Source organism: Acomys russatus, chromosome 5 (assembly GCF_903995435.1).
Source record: "Acomys russatus chromosome 5, mAcoRus1.1, whole genome shotgun sequence".
Classification (NCBI taxonomy): Eukaryota; Metazoa; Chordata; class Mammalia; order Rodentia; family Muridae; genus Acomys; species Acomys russatus.
The window spans coordinates 48452530-48471744 of NC_067141.1; the positions used below are offsets into that span (position 1 = coordinate 48452530).

The 19215-nt window shown below is 45.4% G+C and overlaps 1 protein-coding gene across 2 annotated transcripts in view; it reads right to left on the reverse strand.

The window, feature by feature from the left end:
- Glis3 (GLIS family zinc finger 3) overlaps window positions 1-18949 on the reverse strand; it is a 407159-nt gene extending 388210 nt beyond the window's left edge. Inside the window, exon 1 of one of the 2 annotated variants that reach the window (XM_051146301.1) lies at window positions 18480-18949. In XM_051146301.1, the coding sequence (XP_051002258.1) occupies window positions 18480-18867 (388 nt within the window). In that variant the 5' untranslated portion in view covers window positions 18868-18949. The remainder of the gene's footprint in view (window positions 1-18479) is intronic. The other variant, XM_051146302.1, reaches the window with a different exon arrangement.
- Between the last annotated feature and the right edge of the window lie 266 nt (window positions 18950-19215).

The window sequence follows — 19215 nt, forward strand, 5'->3', positions numbered from 1 at the left end:
GAATTTGGGAGGTACTTGGGAGGCAGAGGCAGGTAGATTGCTGTGAGTTCGAAGCCAGCCTGGACTACAGAGTGAGTCCAAGGACAGGCAAGGCTACACACAAAGAAACCCTGTCTCAAAACAACAACAACAATGAAGAGAGGTGTGGGTGGGGATGCAGTGTATGCTGGGAAAAAAGAACCAGGCAAACATGCACAGCTCAGAACAAGATTGAAGGCAAAACTGAGGGAGCCAGAACCATGATTCAAGTCAGCATCCCCGGCAACTCAGAACAAACAAGACCCCTGCAGGCCTGCAGAACACCTGTGAGCATGAGGATGAAGACACACTGTATGGCTCACTCACTTGAAAGCACATTGTGTGGCTCACTCGCTTCTCTGCCTTTTGTCTTTGTCAGTAGCCACAGCCTCCACTTCAAGTGTAATTCAAGGTTCACAGAATCTTAAACATATGACCCTCCCTCCCAAAGGCAGGAAAATGGGCTCATCTCACTCTCTTGTTTTCTATCTCCAAAGGGGGTAAAAACCTCATATTCTATTCACTAATAGATTCAAATTTCTTTACATTGTTAACGGCCAAATGCACTCCATAACAACTGAGGAGCACCTCCAAAGAACTTTGTAACTAATCTGAGAGGTTCTCATGGTGTAGGTGGCCATGCTCTCTAAGCTGGGTCATGCAGCCCTCACGACACGTGCTCACAGGGCTAAAACCAAACGTGAGTGAGCTAATGACATGATATACAAGGACTTGCCTCCTTATTCTTGTATTTGAACTGCGCAGCCTGGAAGAGTCCTATCCTGGGAGCTGTGGTGTTGTGTTGCAGGGAGAGAAAGCAGAAAAGGAGGCAGGAAGCCCTCTATCTCCTGAGGGAGGAAGGAAGGCAAGTAAGCAGGATGTTGGTAAGCCATTCCTTCGTGGGCAGGAGCTGCCTGGCAGGAGAGGCTCGTCACTGGAGGGCGACTGTGTCACCCATAGACAGACATTACTATTGCTGACTCACCCAATCACCAGTCGCTCACAGTGGTGACAAGAAGCTGAGAGATGTCAGGCAGCAAGCAGCTGCAGCTGGAGGGTGGCATGGGCTCCTCCTCCTCTCTCTTTTCTTCTTAGAGGTCTAGGGTGCTACATCAGAAACTTGCAAATGTTCTCAACTATGACACAATGGAATTTCGGTAAATTTTCTCTATTACTTCTAGGGCGCAGAAGCCCAACAATTCCACATGTTAAATAGTTAGGACTAAATAATTTAGTAAATATTTATGTCCCAACAATTTGGTAGCCACCTGGGGGAGGGGAGATATAAATTGTTGGGACAAGTAACGTTTTATTTCATTCTTAAATAAGCACAATTTTTATAGGCTACAACACTCCTGGGTACTGTACAGCTTCTCAGAGGTAGGATTTAGGTTTGATTCTGGCACCCTACTTCCTGTCCCACGTTCATTATTATTTTTTAACATGGTATTGGGTTTTTTAGTACAGCAAATCCCCGAAGCTTAGCTCTGGAAAGATGTGACATCACTGAAAGGAATGTGGTATGATCTCACACCAGAAATATGAGCTACCTTAAGCCAGCGGTTACATGGTAGCTGGCAAATCCCAGGTATGTCTGTGTTTGCTTCAAAAGAAGAAAAACGACAACAGCTCAGAGCCTCCCTGTGAGCTCACAGGGACACCCCAGGGCACCCCGAAGAGCTGTGTGGGAACTGGAAGGCTACAGTCTTCTCAGCACACCATCAAGACAACTCTTGCTCACGGACAACTAAAAACACAAAGCTAAAAGGCCCGAGCTGGGCGCTGAAGTAAGCAGCCCCCACCAATACATTGAAAGTGCACTTTCTAGGATCCCCAGAATCCTGAGGGAAGGGACACATTATGGGATGGCTGACTGATACTCTGCAACAGCAGGACATTCAAGACGGGGCGCAGTGCCACTCTCTTTGCTAACCCGCCCTGTGTAGAACACTTTGTTCTTCAGACAGTGTATTTTGGCCATATCCTTTCTCTTCCCCCAACTCCTGGCCGTGGGGCCTACCTTGGGGTGTGGTTGATACATATATTCAGGTTCCCTTTCCCATCGGGTTTGATTTCAATTAGCTAGGGGTGGGACTCTGCCTCCACATCCCTTTCTCGGGGTTTTGTCTGGTTTGAACCTGTGCAGATCATGTGCGTGCTGTCCCAATCTCTGTGAGTCCTATGGTGTCTAGAAGATGCTGTCTCCCTGGAGTCATCCACCACGTCTGGGCTTTTACACTCTTTCTGCCTCCTTTGCTGCCTAGCCCTAAGCCTTGAGAGGAGAGGCTTAACAAAGACACATAACAATCAAAACACTCAATTTTCAGAGCAAAGAAAGGAGACTGGGCGGAGGGGGGAAGCCGAGGCACATGTAAAGGCAAGCCCTTGGGAATACCACCTGAGCTTTCAGTGGGGACTCTGAAAGCCAGAAGGCCCTGGGCCTTCTACAAGCTCTAAGAGAGCACACGTGCCAGCCCAGACTACTGTACCCAGCAAAACTGTCAATCACAACCAACGGAGAAAGAAACATTTCACAGTAAGAGCGAATGTACACAAACTCTACAGAAGGCATTAGAGAAGGAAAATTCCAGTCTAAAGAGAAGATTAACTACAGCCCAGAAGAACTGGACACTAGACACAACACTGTGTTAGGTGGTAATGCGGTATACAGAGGGCATCAGCTGCCACTGGAGACTGTTCTGAATCTGTCACAGATCCCTAAAGCCATGTACACACTTCCTTCATAGTCACTTGACTTTTGTCCCCTAAAAAGACTAAATAAAAAACAACAATTTCAATGACACAAAAGGATAAAACGATTTGTCAGTTCATCTATTCACCCTTTATTCTTCCATCCATCCGTCCATCCACGCATTCATCTAGTCATTCTACAGACTCTAAAACTGTTATTATGTTTCAAAACACTCAACGTCATAGAAATAAGGTGTAAAAGCCAGATACAACGTGGCATTTGTCCTCTTCTCAAGAGCACCAATGAGATCCCTTAGGTCTAATTCAGTATAGGACTTCCTGGTTCCATCCAACCCAACCTCACACTACCAGGAGACCTAGCCAATCATCTTCCCTTCTTGAATGGCTTTGTTGACATGGTTTCCACGATACCTCCTACCCTGGCTTTCCTCCTACCTCACTGGTTTGCAGCCTCTTCCCAGCCACAAATGTTGATTTCCCAGAGGCTCAGGTCTTGGCCAGCTTCTCCATCCTCATCATCCTTGGACAGATTTAGTAGCCTCATGATACCAAATATCATCTCATTGCTGTTAACACTCCCATTTTGATCCTTGGCTCACCATTTACTCCAGACCCCCAGTCTTTCACATCCAACTATATACTCAATAGCCCCATGTGGCAGTCTAAGAGGTGCCCCAAACACTCAAAAAACAGAAACCTGGTCTCCTACCCACTCTTACTGGCAAACAAGGAACCCTCAGCAACTCCTACTGAATACGCTAAGGCTAATCTAAATGTTTTAATCATTTCCAGGTCACAATCTACCTCAGGAGGATGACTGCAGTAACCTAGCCTGTCCTTTTGTGGCCATTCTTCTCCCCATCCAGGGTGTTTTCAGCACAGAGCTTCTTCCAAAGTGTGGGCTGTGCCATTTGGATCCATTATTTAAAAATCTTCCAAATGGTTTCCATGACACTTAAAAGTCTCTGACCTTCCCACCTGAATCTCCAAGGACCTGAGTGATCTGGGGGTATCTGAGGCAGGACCTATGTGCCTGCTTTTTTCTCTTAGTTAGGACTTCAGGTGCCTTACTCTTCACTTGACTCAGAGAAGACCAACCCCTCCTAGAATATTCCAAAAATGCATTACTCTGCTTTGTTTCTCCTGTGATGCTTCCTAGTGAATGCTGCTCTTGGTGGGACGTGGGATGGACGGCATCATTAGCCTTAGTCATAAAGTACACAGCTCATGGACTCTCAGACCCTTGCTGGAGCAACTGCATCCTCCACATTAGCCTCTGCCTCAGCAAGTAAGATAGAAGAAAAGATGAGAGAGACAGCAAATGGAGTAGAAGACATTCCTCAAGTCCGACCGTTAGTAGAAAAAAGAGGGAAAAGCTGTGATACAGGATGCAGACAGGGGCCTTACCATGGTCCAGTGGAAGAAACTACTGTGATCAGGAACCATTCAACAACTGGGTTGTTGGGATTAGGGAAGGCTTTTAAGCAACCAGTGAAAGAGCTTGTAAAAGGCTGAAGGACCTGGGAGTGGAGACGGATCAGTCTGACTACTGTGGAGACAGAACACTGAGTAATGTGACTCCCCATCCCTCCTTAAGGCAGAGGCTGCAGGACCTGGGACAGTGCGAGGGCGCTCAGTCCCTGAGGGACTGGCTTACAAAAATCATTAGGAACACTTGGTTTTCTCCATCTGAAATCCTCATAAATATTAGGAGCCTCAAGACCATGGAGGAGGGACAAATGCTATTAAGAAAACCAGGAAGAAGAGAAGCTGTGTTTGGACCCAGCTCACTGAGTCAGATAGATTATGTTCACAGGGGAGTGAAAAAGAAACGGTTGATGCAGCGGGGCCCTCGAGGCTGGGGTGGAGCTTTAGTGTCTTTGCTGGGTCCATTAGGTGGAGAAAGATCTTTGAAGAAGGAAGAAAGGCTTTGGCAGAGCTCAGTGACTTAGACCAACATGTAAACAGAGTTCATAAAATGAGAGAGCAACGCAGAGGAAGACGGTAAAAAGGTCAAGCCAGAGAAGGTGTCTTTCCTGGTTACTTTGGAGACCAACATGGCACGACTCATGTCACAATGAAGTTCTTAAGGAAGGAACTGAGAGAAATCCTAAGTGTCTGTTAAGAGTTTCTTGGGGGGCTTTAAAGCCTAGGAAGAAGTTCCCAGAAGCCATCTGTGATAGAACAATACAAGGAAGACAAACAAGTCTGCCAAGGATTGGGCAATTATCCCCCTAGTCTAAAGAGGGTACATGTTCCCACAGCAAAAGGGACCATATGCTAGGGGTGAAGACGGCTTGCCCAGTCATGAACAACTAGATATGGTGGAACAAGGGTTAACAACTATAAATAACCCACAGTGTCAACCCATGGCAACTCTGACCCAGGGAGCCAGCAGTTGCAGCTGGGGAATGCAGGGCCTTGTTGCCATTTGGCCCTCAGTAGGTATGAATGAATTATTAAGTGAGGACCTCTTAGTTAAAGTTACTACTACTGTAACGAAACTGCATGACCAAAAGCAACTTTGAGAGGGAAGGGTTTATTTCCGCTTACAGTTAGTTCCATATAAAACACAGTTCATCATCAAAAGCAGTAAGGAATCCGGGCATGGTGATGCATGCCTTTAAACCCAGCACTTGGGAGGCAGAGGCAGGTGGATCACTGTGAGTTTGAGGCCAGCCTGATCTACAAACAAGTCCAGCATAGCCAAGGCTATACAGTGAAACCCTGCTTTGGGGGTAGAGGGGGGAGCAGTAAGGACAGGAACTCATGCAGGGCAGGAACACAGAGGCAGGAGTTCATGCAGTGGCCATGGAAGGATGCTGCTTACTGGCTTGCTCTGCATGGCTTGCTCAGCCTGCTTTCTTGTAGAACCCAGGAACACAATCCCAGGGAAGACACCACCTACAATGGGCTAGGCTCTCCCCCAGGAGTCACTAATTAACAAAATGACCTAAAGGCCTGCCTACTGCTTCTTTATATGTAGACACTGTCTCAATTGAGGCTCCGTCCTCTCTGATGACTCTAGCTTGTGTCAAGTGGGCACAAAACTAACCAACACACCCGCTGAGTTTCTCGAGTGTGGAGAAATGTAAGGAGACTTTGTGGAAGAGCTCCAGAATATGGAAATGGGTCAGAGACAAGGATGAAGACCACAGCAAGCTAATTATGTTAGCACCTCCTGGACTTTGTACCCAACCTTGACCTGTAGAGGAAGCAATTGATGCAAGTAGATGGAAGCTTTCCACGCAGTATTAGACCTTGCTTATGTTTGCCTTTAGTATCTTCTTAGCTGTGAACCTCTAAGGGTCACCTGACCCTTGCTCAGAACAGACGGCAATGCCCTTTGATAGTGCTTCGCCGCGGTTATCTTTGTAACCTCACTAGTTTTTGTGGGATTGTGGTCCAGCATGTTCCTTTATCCTGCTTATGCTCTAGAAAGGCTCTGCAGATGTAGAGACAACCATTGGAGTGACAACCAGATACAAAGGCACTTCTGCCTGCTTGCGACCCTAAAGGTACCCTACAGGAGCTGAAAAGAACACCCAGTGCCAAGAGAGGGCTACCTTCTTTGTGAGTTGTTGGCCAGGGAAGCTTGTGAGGCCCCACAAATCATAAAAGGCATTGCTTCTGCTGCAGGCTGTATGCCAGGACTAGACAGTAAGACCCTATTGCTAGCCAGGCATGGTGGCACAAGCCTTTAATCCCAGCACTCAGGTAGAGGCAGGGAGGATCTCTGTGAGTTCAGGGTCATCCTAGACTACAAAGTAAGCCCAAGACAGCCAGGGCTGTTACACAGAGAAACCCTATCTTAAAAAAACAAAACAAAACAAAAAACAAAAAAACAACAACAACAAAAAAGAGGGGGCCATACAGGCTGCTGGCAAAGAAATGTCACCAACACTCCTGCTTGGCTATGGACCCTGCATGCTAAAACACCAACATGCCAGGCGTGATGTGCCTGCTTGTGCAATAGTGGCTCAGCTGACGAACACCCTTCCAATTGGATCTAAGGCCCACTTCACAAGAGAGAAGACAAGCCTGGTACCATAACCCAGAACAACAGCTTGTACCTGGGCAAGTTGTTAAGTCCAGAAATGGAAGCAATTTGTATACGGGTGCGGTTCGCCTGCCAAACTTCCCTCTAAACATCTGTGTTTATGCCCACAGACCGCTGTTGTCGTTGGTCCCAACTCGTAACTTCCGGTGAAGCTCCTGAACAAGCGACTGTCCCTGTGGCATGGTGGCCTATTTCTAAGCCATAGGTTGTTATCCACAGTCACACACACCCTCCAAGGCTCAGGGATTGTTATGGAAGAGGAGAGGAAAGGATCTAAGAGACAGAGAAGGGATGGAGCGCTGTATAACAGTCCCCTCTGAGATTGAAACATCCCATGTGGCCAAGGATTTCCTTAAGCAGGGGTGTAAACAAAAACAACAACAAAATAGCTTCACGAGCTCCCTGAAATGGAGCAGATTCACTAGGCCCCACCCAGCCCGAGTAAGCAGAGCCCAGCTGCAAAGATCCTCGAATGAGAAGAGCTGCCTGGAAGAGACTCAGGCCAACGAGGCCCCTGGAAAGGACACTCTGCAGCCCGAGGAGCTGCCTGCAGCTGTGAAGTGTGCATCCAGGTTCCCAGATTTTGTGAGCTGCCAGCCACACTGGGGTGAGCTATGGTGATTAAGTTGTCTTTGAGTCATTTTTGTTCCTCTGAGTATCCCTTCACCCATATTCTTATAAGTAACATCAATAAAACCTATTGGTTTGTCAAATTGGGCTTTGCTAGCACCCATCCTTTGGTCTGTCATCAGACTGTCACTTGTTCCCTATCTGGGGTGATTAGAGAGGTATGTATCGTCTCCCCAGGATAAGTTGTGTCACACAACATATACATGGGCACACACATGCACATGCACACACACGTACACAAAGTATATGATATTGCTTAACAGCTAAAGGTATGTACTCTAAAGCCAAGAAGTGATGGACTTGGGTCCTTGGTTCTACCACTCCCTAGCTATAGGAGGGCAACCAATGGTGTGAGTCAATCCTAGTTTCTTCATCTATAAGAGAGGAAGAACAATAGTAACAATGAGCCCAATGGTCCCCATTTCACTGAGTTTTGAGGCAGCTTAAATGTAATAATAAGAAGTATCTAGAATTTATAGCAACATGTGTCATGTAAGGTTATGTATTAACTATCATTATCCTTTAAAATCTGATTAAAAAACTACAAAGAAAGTATGAAAAGGAAGTTGTGGTTTTGTTTTGCTTTATTTCTTTGGGCTTGTTCCAAACACGTCAAACATTTCTGAAAGGAACTCCTTACTGCGGTTCAATGATTTCACCTAGACCTAATACTCCATCCCTCCGGTCAACTTAAGAACGAAACATGAAGGGAGGAGAGGTCCCACGGAACCCTGACTGGCTTCCTTTTTGAATGCAGTTATTGATTTAAGAACTGTATAGAATATTCCAGATGGGCAGTGGTACTCACAGATAACAGGAGCCCATAATTCCTATTTCAATCCTGGAAGAGCCACTGGATAGGCAGGCGGCCCATTCCAGCTCTCAGAGGCACCATGACCAGCTGGACCACAGCTAGAAGACTCTGGCTTCTGGTTGATTGTGACCTCTTCCTTTCCAGCCACTAACCCTAGGGTACCAGTTCTTCCCACCATCACAGTCTATGCACAGGGCTAGACAGTCATTTACTGTTCCAGAAACTTCTAGTGTTAAAGTGTCTATACTAAAATAACTACAGTGAGGTTCTCCTCGGAGTCCTGGAAACACCCTGGCATTTACTCCAAGCTTTCTCACACTACATAAAACCAGCCACTTCTATTAAAATTGACAGGGAAGGCAACTCAGGACCTTCACCTGAAGCAAGTTCAAACAAAACGTCTTTGTGTCAGTCAAGGAGATCCCTTCTTAATGTCTACTTTCACTTCTTCCACCTGGGACATAAGGTGGCCTCTCGGCAATTTGTCAGTGTACTGCCCGTACAAACAATGTTGCTGTCCACATACAGCATACAGCAAGGCCTGGCCCACCTCCACTCCCCGCCATTCAAGTCATGTGTATGTTCAGATCCTTAATCCATTTTTTTCTTTCATGACTCTGATTTGCACTAAATTATCTACAAAGTTATAATGCCAATCAAGGGAAGACGCATATAGAAGTACAACATTATCTATATGCCATATTGTAGGAAGCAATCAAGATATCCACCCTATGTGGATCAGCAGAATTGCAGCTAATTCTGCTTTTAGGTGAAGGCTTGTCTTGTGTTTCTTTTTATTTTTACGCACAGCTACAGTGGAGCACCTTCCTAAGGGTATCAGTACTGCTTTTGTATCTCCCTTATACTTTAGTTAAGATATTATAGTTTTAGCTGTGAATAGTAAGTATATAATGCCATTGATTTTGTTTTAGAATCATGAAAAATCCAAAGCTAGTAACTGCTTTCTTCCCAGATCTTGCCTCTTTCTCTATCGTGTATTAAGAGAGGAAAACTCACATAATTCTGGTATGGAGCAGGCAGTGAAAGTGCTGAGGGTGACTGTCCCCTTCTGTTTCAGTTTGCTGTCCTATAGCACTTCCCAGGGAGAAGAAGGTTTTTCACAGAATACACTGTATTCTTTTAAATACAGAATGCTACAAGTCTGACAAAGCACTTTTATGAACTGGGACAAATCGTCCCTGCCATTCAGTAATACTTGGAAATTCATCACCAATTTGATTTACACCCAGCATCAATAAATCACACAAAGTAGCCCCTGTGTAGCCCAGGGAGTAAACAAAAGTAAACAGTGTGCTTCACCTGCCTTGCTGGCCACAGGAAATGCACTCTGGCCACTTCAACTGGAATAATGCCTTTGGTCTCTGGTCGATTTGGTTATTTTTGGAGCCTTTTATGGAATATTAACTTTATTTGCTCTAATTCTACAGGAAGCCACATTGGAAATGCAAGGAAATATAAATGATTAAAAAGCAGAAGTGAAAAAAATACAAGTGCTTTGCTCTTAAAAACTGTATTCCTTCCAAATGGGGGAGGGGGTGGGGTGGGTCCCCATGTTGCTACTCCTAGTCTGTTTCTAGGTGGCTACAGTCCACTCAGCAGCCCTGGGGGTTAAGTCTATTCTTGTTGTCTGTTGCTTTTTTCAAAATAAAGCGGAGGCATAACACAGAGAAGTAACATTTTCAATCAGTGGCAATCTTGTAGACTTGATGGTGGAGCAAGAAGAGGAAAACATGAAGCTTGCAGACCCACCCAGGAATCAATGCTTAGCCTCAACTCCAACCAATGAAACCAGCCACTGAGAGTTAAAAAAAAAAAAGTTTTTAAAAAGCAACTTGTGTTATTTAAGGTAGTGTTAGCCCTCCCAAGTTCACATAATACATTATCTTTCTCCAACCAAGTCTTTACAAGAGACACCAGCCTTAAGTGACACAAAAAGAGTTTTAAAATCCCAATTAGTTTGGTGTCCTTTGTTGATATTATTCTGTTTTTCTCTAACCAACAATAATGAATAACCCACAAATGCTAATGAATAACTAACTCCTTTTGTCTCCAAGGACAGCCTAGCCCAACAAGAAATGTCAGAGGGCCTGAGGTAAAATAAAAACCTTTATAATGAAAATCTTCCCAATTATACAGTCCTCTGGGTACTACACAAGCACAACTGTCTTAAATATCTAAATAGTCATGTCAAGTGTGCTTAAAGTGGGGATCATAAAACTGATTTCCCTGATGCTTTGAAAAGTGAGTTTCTACCAGTCTAATTACAGTGCGTTCTGTTGGAACAGGAAGCAAGGGAAGCAACCTAAGTGGGACTCCACATTCCCAACCAATAGCCAGGCCAGCCAAGCTGCCCTTGCACACAGTACTACCCCCTCCCACGCTGGCCCCTGAGCCTCAGAAAGAGGAATGCTTGCCTCTACACACTAAAAACTGGCACGCTGTGAGCTATGAGTGTGAAAACCCGTTTCTGCCACTTCAGAAATGTTAGGCTGGAACTAGCCCCTTCCCCTAGCGTAAGTTAGAAAAGACAAAGATGCCATCATGCCTGGGACCCAGGCTCTTGCCAACCTACAGTGAGGGAGAGCGCAGTGATGTGTTTTAAGGGCAGCTCTTTTTCCAGCACATTCCCAGACTCTACCCATGGGCGGAGCTTGTAAGCCAGGGCACCCCAGAAGCAGGAAGGATGCCCTTTTACACAGCTCTCCAAAGGAGCCCCACTAAGAGAGACTTGAGATTTGGGTGAAAGTGGGCAATTTCAAGTCTAGGGCATGGGGAAGTACAGGGGAGGCAAAAACAGGAAGTGTTTAATGGGAACATGGTCGAAGAGCTCGAGAACTGGCTTCAAGAGGGCTCCTTTGGCCCTATTTGGGTTAATGCGAGCATCAGAAAGAACAGCGACGGTGATGAGTCACAGAGAACGGTGTTTTGAAGAATGCCTGAGTAAGTCTACAGGGATTGGAAAGAGATGGGAGGGAGGGGCTTCTCTTCCCAGCTGCTGTAGTCTGAATCCAAAACCACCCCAAAGCTGTATATCTGCACATTTGCCCTAGCTAGAGGCATTCTTTGTGGAGGTTAATAGAAACCAGGACATACGGCCACACTGGCAGACACAGGACACAAAGGCCTGGGTGGGAAGGGTATATATACCCAGCTCCAAACTCTGAAAACAGCCTCTGCCTCCTGCTCCCGCTACTGTGCGAGGAGTCACATACTGCTACTAACGTGATCAAGCTGCTCCTACCGTCATGCCTCATTATGACAAAGCCCCCACCCCCCTCACCCCCGAACTGTGAAGTGAAACAAGGCCTTCCCCTTCCCCTCTTGCCTCCAAGATCTATCAAGCACGTTGTTACTATGTTGCTGAAAGGAAACAGCCAGCTCCTCACCACCCAAGGACTGACAGAATCAGGACAAAGAAAAGCTAAGGCAGACAGGGAGCAGAGGGGCAGCTATGAGAGGTTAATGAATGTGACATGTGATGTCACTGACTAACTTCGATAGGCCACATGTCGGTGACCTGATGACAAGGACAGGTCCCCCCACAAATCACCTATTCCATATTCTTTCTTCTAATTTGCATGTGTATATGTGTGTGTGTGCGCCCGCACGTACAGAGAGGTGCACACTCATGCACGTGGGCGTGGAGACCAGAGGTTCACATAGGTTGATTTCATCTTTCCTTCTCCGCCTTATTTCTGAAAAGGGCTCCTCTTTCTGAGCCCAGGGCTCACCATTTCAGCTAGAGTGGCTGCCGGGGAGCTCAGGTGACCCTCCTGTGCCTACCCTACCACAGTGGAGTTACAAGAGCACACCACTGTGCTCAGCTTTTACAAGGGTACTGGGGGTCCAGACTCAGGTCTGCAAGCTTGAGAGGCAAGCACATTATTCACAGAACCATCCCTCCAGCCCCTTTCATGCTGTACTCTAACCTGAGTTAGATCATGAAGAAATAAATGGTCAGGCAAACCAGCCTGAGCTAACCTGAACCCAACCCAACCCTAAGGAAAAATGCATGGAGGAGCGGGAAGGCTAGAAAATAGAAACCCGAAATACTGTGATAGCTGCATGCAATTTACTTGAACTTGATTAGAGCTGTCTAAATTAAAAACCAGCCAGAAAGGGCACTTGGATGGTAAGTAGAGAGAGAAAATGTCTGAATAAAATATAAAACAATAATGTAAAATTAATTTGATTAATTTGATTATGGACTGCCTATTAAGATATAATTATATATAAGTGAAACTGTTGTGTTAACTTCCCCAGTTGTGCTGAACATGAATTTGTGTCTATGAATGAGGAATGCCAACTTGAAGATCAATGTCAGTTGTCTGTCACTTATTTTCAAGTGGTTCAATGGACTTGAAAAAGATAAATGTGGTAAAATGCTGAAAAGTTAAATCTAGGTATAGTGGCACATGTCTGTTAGCTTGGCATTTTGGGGATGTTGAGGCAGGAGGATGACTGAGTTCAAGGCTTGTCTACAAAACACGTTCCAAGCCATCCAGGGCTACACAGTGAAATCTTGTCTCAAAAAAAAAAAAGTTAACTTGTTATTTAATTATAATAAAACAGAATACAAAATAATGGAAAGTAAGTTAAAACCAAAAACACTGAGACCAAACATTGAATTTTGCTCCTTAAGAAGTAGTTTGTAGGCTGGGCATGGTGGCGCACACCTTTAATCCCAGCACTAGGGAGGCAGAGGCAGGTGGATCGCTGTGAGTTCGAGGCCAGCCTGGTCTACAAAGCCAGACCAGGACAGTCAAGGCTACACAGAGAAACCCTGTCTCAAAAAACAAGCAAACAAACAAAAAAACAACAACAACAACAAAAAAAAAAAAAACAAGAAGTAGTTTGGTAAAGCTGGGCGTGGTGGTGCGTGCCTTTAATCCCATCACTTGGGAGGCAGAGACAGGAGGATCGCTGTTAGATCGAGGCCAGCCTGGTCCACAAAGCTAGTCCAGGATAGTCAAGGCTACACAAAGAAACTTTGTCTTGAAAAAAGAAAAATAAAAAACAAAACAAAAAAAACCCAACAACAAAAAAGTAGTTTGTTTAAAAAAAAAAAAAAAAGACTGGCTAGTCTAAGTGGAAATGACTGATAGTGTTCACAGGAAGCTGTTTAAAGGGTACAAAATTGAGGAAATAATCCTTTTCTTTTTCTGCTTTTTATCCTTCCTTCCCCCTCTCCTCAGAAGGCAGACTCTAGTCAGAGCTAGACTGAAGCGGCCACTGTGTAGCCAAGAGGAACGCTCCACAGTCTCGGGCCTGACAGTGCAGTGCTGCACAGACAATGCTGACCCAGCTGTAAGAAAAACACCTTCTTGACAGGCCCTGAGCACTCAAAGATGTGGCCAGCCAAGTGTCTGTGTTTTTACAGTGCCCTCGGGCCCACAGAAACACCTAACAGCCACGTTTATCTTGTAGTTAGGTGTAAACACTTAACAGCATTTATGTACTAGCAACCTATTAGCTGCTTTAAAAAGTAATATTCATAAATTAAAAGAAAAATAACATCCTTGTTTGATTCTTAAACAGGCACCATTTAGGAAGGATATATGCTTTTGTGGTGTACCCTACCACTTCTCAAACCTTGGAATAAGGCAGATCATACTCACTGCCTGCTCACATCTACTTGTTTCCTAAAATTGTAGGAGAATAGGCCAGTGTGGCGACTCTGGCCTGTAATCTTGGCATTCAGAAGGTAGACACAAGAGGTAACTGCCCCAAGTTCAAGACCAGCCTAGTCTATAAAGTGAGTGCCGGGTCAGTCTTTGAGACTCTGTCAAAGAAAATCCCAAATGTTAAATAATTAAATAATTTTTAACATGAAAAAAAATAAAATAAAATAAAATAAAATAGCCACCCAACTCCAAAACTCTCTCACTTCAAACCAAATCTGTCCTGTCCAAGTACTAGCGCCTCGTTCCTGTTGTCCAAGCCCTTAGCAACCACCACTGTCTCTATAAACCTGACGATTCCAAGAACTCAGATAAGGAGACTCATAGAAGCATATGCTTTTGAAGCAGATACATTTCATTTAGCACAGTTTACTCAACGTTCATCCGTTAGCGTATATGCCAGGATTTCCTTCCTTTATCCAAGTTGCATGTACAAGCACCATCACGCTGTGTCTCTTCATTCACCTTGTGATGGACCGTTGCTTATCTTCCATCTGGCTATGGTGAACGATGCTTTCAGGAACAGGTATTTAAAAAAAAAAAAAAGTGCTTGCTGAGGTCGTAGCTTTGCAAAAATCACCAAGAGGAATGTCATGGAATTCACCATGGAAAACGTCGGTTCCTACTAGCGGAGTTTTACCTGATGAGCAGAGAATGGGTAACTCTCTGATTCCTTCAAAATGCACAGTGCAAACTCTGTCTTCAAAGCACAGTGCCCAAAGACTCTTTAAGTTCACTGTGGCATGCCTGTGACCTCATGGGACCGTTTGGAACTCACATCATAGGATGCTGAAGCCACTGTCATCTGTGTTTCCAGGTTAGTGGAACCAACTTCAATTCTTTGGATACAGTTCCAAGCGTCAGTACAACCAGCCTCAGGACTCAGAAAAGGCTCCTTCGTGTTGCTGGGTAAACTGTACACTCTCCCGAGGCAATGAGGCCCTACTGGGGTTAATTTTGTGTGAATCTACCTTGACTACAAGGCGCTCAAACGCTTGGTGAGATAATATTCTTTTTCTGGGTGAGATTAGCGTTTTACATCAGCAGCCTGAGGGAGGGGAGTGCCCTCCTTGGTTATGAGAGGCTACATCCAATTATTTCATGGTCTGAGCAAAAGGCGGCCCTTCCCCCACATGTGGGGCAACTCTTCTCCTGGCTGTTGCCTTTGAACTGGAACGCTGGTCCTTTTTCTTGCCTTTGGCCTCACTGGAACACTGGCTCTTCCTGAGTCTGGAGCTATGAGCTCTTCTGCCTCTCAGGTCCTCAGGTCTGACTGGAGACTTAAATCATCCACTCTCTTGGGCCACCACAATCTCACTAGCAAAGTCCTTACCATTAGTCTCCTCGTTTCTATGCACACTCATATACAGTCCCAAGCTCTTTCTAGAAGCCTCAATTGGTATTCTCAGAGTTACACACTGCCCCAGAGTCAAAGCAGACCGACACATCTACTTCTTGGTGCCTCATTCATGAGGTTTGTTTGTTTGTTTGTTTTGGGTTTTTAATTTTGTTTTTATTTTTTTGTTTTTTCGAGACAGGGTTTCTCTGTGTAGCCTTGGCTGTCCTGGACTCACTTTGAGACCAGGCTGGCCTCAACCTCACAGGGATACACCTGCCTCTGCCTCCCAAGTGCTAGGATTAAAGGTGTGTGCCTCCATACCAGACTTATGACTCTATCTGTCTCATTCTGTTTACTCCTCTTCAGTGTCAACTCTTGTTAAAAACAAAACAAAACAAAACAAAACAAAAAAACCCTCTACATTTTCAGGCAATGTGCAGCCAGGTAGAAATCAGCAACCTCCCATGATCTCACGCCTCCAGGCTTGGGTTGTGGCTTTTCTCCCTACCCAAAACAAATGCCAGAAAGCTCTCTCATATGCACACACACATGCCATGCCAGCTCATGCGTGGACACACTCACTCTCCCTCATGCACACACTTGAGGGCGTTGCAAAGGCTAGCACCTCACTTTCAAACGTGTCCTTAGATGCCCTCTCCTCCCCCTAGATCCACCTTTTAGGAGGCCAGGGAGCCCTCTCACAAGACAGAGGGGGTGGCTCACTGCTGTACAAACACAGGGACTTGAAGTTTGGATTTCCCAGCACCCACATGAATGCTGAGAGTAGCGAGACGTGTCTGTAATCGCAGGGCTGGGGAGGCAAAGACAGGAAGATCCCGCGAGTGCGCTGGCCAACCTTTCTAGCCAAACTAGTGAGCTCCAGATTCAGAGAGAGTCTCTGTCTTTAAAATAAAAACAAAAATTAAAACAAAATAAAAAATAAAAAAGTAGGACGTGACTGAGGAGGGAAGAGACCTATATTAGCCTCTGGACTCCACATCTGCCTGCTCATGTACACACACATACTCTCGCATATAAAGGCTGCCACACTATTCTGAGTGCCTCCCTCTCAGAGCCCTCACCGGGCTTTATTTTTAACTGCCCATCCATTTGTCCACATTCTCAAACACCCCGAGGGGAGGACATTTTACTGGCAGGTCTTCCAGAACAACGGCTCCCACACAATGTATGTTCAATAATTATTTGTTGAATAAATGATCAGAGGGAGTCTAAGCAATCCCAGCCCACTGGCCGCTGGCTTAATTTATGAACTCTGACAAGAGCTACAGGAACAATTCAACCCCTTCTGGCCTCACCAAGACCACTGATGGTATCCAAGCTGCGAGGCTGAGGAGGAATACATTCAGATTGTCCGACGCTTCGTATCTGTGAGGGCTCATGCTCCGCGCGTGTTAACGGGAAGCCAGGCCCTGTCTGCTAGCAAAGAGCCAGCAAGGCTCAGGGGAAGGCCAGGAAAACAGCAAGGGCTCTCCATGCACTGCAAGGTCTATGGGCCCTGATGACTCACTCAGTTAAGCACACTTACCTAAGTTCCTGAAGCGCGTTTTAAAACCAGAGTCATGTAAGTATCCCCGAAGTGTTTGTCATTTTGGACCTTTCCATCAGTTAAGTCAACCACTGCTGTTGCGAGCAATCCCTGAGTCTACGCTGGAAAGCATCCCCATGTGCTGCCTGACACAGGATACGTGATAGGAGAAGTCCAAGATATTAATACTATCTCCATTACCACTGTCAGCCACGTGGACGTAAGTGCCTGTAAAAGCAAGCTACAGCTCACTAGTCAACAGGAGCTTGGGGCGGGTGGGGGGGGGGGGGTGGCGCTGGCACAAAACCTCCAAAACCCAACAGTGTAGTTCAGGAAGAAGCAGCTCACTGCTCTACCTCTAGGCACAGTGGCCTCACAGTGACAGATTATTCTAGAAAAGGCTCCCAGGGACACTTTACCTGAACTTAAACAGCAGTACCTCTAGGAAAAAGCAACAACTCTAAACAGAACTTAGACTAAATATAAATAATTGAGAAAAGAAAATAAAAAATAAAAGAGGAGTATAAAAGCTACATGTATGTTTACTGTTGAGGTTTTTTTTTTTTTTCATCTCTTCATTTATGCCAAGCACTCCATATATCGAAATACACAGACACCAAGGCAAATAAGTCTTTGGCTACATATGTCTGTTATAAATCATTATTCGCCTTAATTAACAGCATAGGTGGCCATTCAGAAGCTTGCTAGTAACTCTACTGGGCAGTATAAACACATTTAATACTAAATGATAAAGTACCTTAAGGAATATACAGAATGCTATTTTACATAAAAAGCTATGGTTATATAGGATACAGGCTCTTTTTCTCCCTAGCCTAAACACAAATACCATCTGCAATGTAAGTCCGTTAGGCCCACACCAGTTGCTAGAGAAAGTGTGTCATTTAAATACTTTGTCAGTCCTCAACAACTACTCTTGTCATTTGAAATATACGGTAATCCAATCACTACTGAATTTAAAAAGCGCACGCCGTATTTCAAATTAAACAAGTTTTGTAGCCCCTCGCAAAATTTAAATAAGTGTTTCTTATTCCTGTTGGGGACAGGACTCATCGGCAGAACATGCCTAGCATGTCACTACAGGGGGGAAAGCTGTGCATTATTCCAGTTTAAGTTCCTCTTTTGATATCACTCTTAATTTTCCCATTTATATATGCTGACTCCTTATTTTACCGGTTATTAAAATGTGTCCCTTATAGCCCTGTCCTTCTACACACAGCTTTTCTTCTAGTACTTCTAAACACCAGCATTAATTCTGGTTAAGGCCTGTCCTCCACTGCCTTCAGGATCCACCCCACCAGGCCCATAAGCCAGGACAGGGCTACAGGTACACAGAAGGCAAACATCCTCACTCTGCTCCTGCCCTCCTGTCATCACCTCCCTCCCTAGGTCCCTTTTAAGCTGATCCACATTACCTTCTGCTCTGCTTCAATTCCAAAGTGTCACACACTTGTACCTAGCATTTACACACACAAAAGTATACAGCCAACCCCCTTACCAAGCATGAGACCATTGAGCCTTCACTCTAATACTGAATTATGGTTTGTTTGTTTGTTTTATAGAACTTTCTGGCAGTGAACAGACACGGGTCAGATGAAACGTTCCCATTTTTAAAAAAGATTCCAAAGTGATGATCCTACCTTTCTCGAGATTTGGAGAAAAGAGGTCTCCGAATTCTTGCTGTTTGGGCTTTACAGTAAGTGACGCTGCCATGCCGCCAGCTTGAGTGACCTGAAACTGAGGCTTCCCGTTGGCGAGTAACTGTCTCCTGGGGCTGAGGGCAGGCAAATGGATGGGGCTTGCAGCCATGTTGCTCAGAGGAGCCATCCCTGCTCCGGAGGACATCTTGAGGTGAAGGCTGTTAGCAAGATTTCCAATAGTGGGGCTGGGTGTGCTGGCACAGGATGAGGGGCCAGGAGTGCCCGAGTGGGCTCTGATGGGAGCAATAGGTAGACCACTGAGAAGCCCAGGCCCCTGTGGGGTTCTTGATGTCTGGTGGAGATTCATGCCACATGACCTGCCATTCATTCTGACAGCCCCCCCGAGGCCAAGGTGATTAATATCCAATGGCACTATTGATTCTTCCAAGGCAAGGCAAGTAACGTATCCATGGGATGGTGATAAGTCTGTTTAAAACAGAAAGACAAATACAGGCATTGGAAAAGGTGAAACTGAAAATAAGATACAGTGATTTTTTTTTCCAACTCCTGCATCATTCATACCAGGACAAAAAGGAACCCAGCTGGCAAACTGGCCTCTTATGTAGAACAAAATCATAAACCAAACACCTCCTTGGCAAGGAGTCTTCACTTCTGCCTTCAGGGGAGGCACGGCTTATGGATCACTGCATTGCTCTGTGTGCCACTGTGCCCTTCT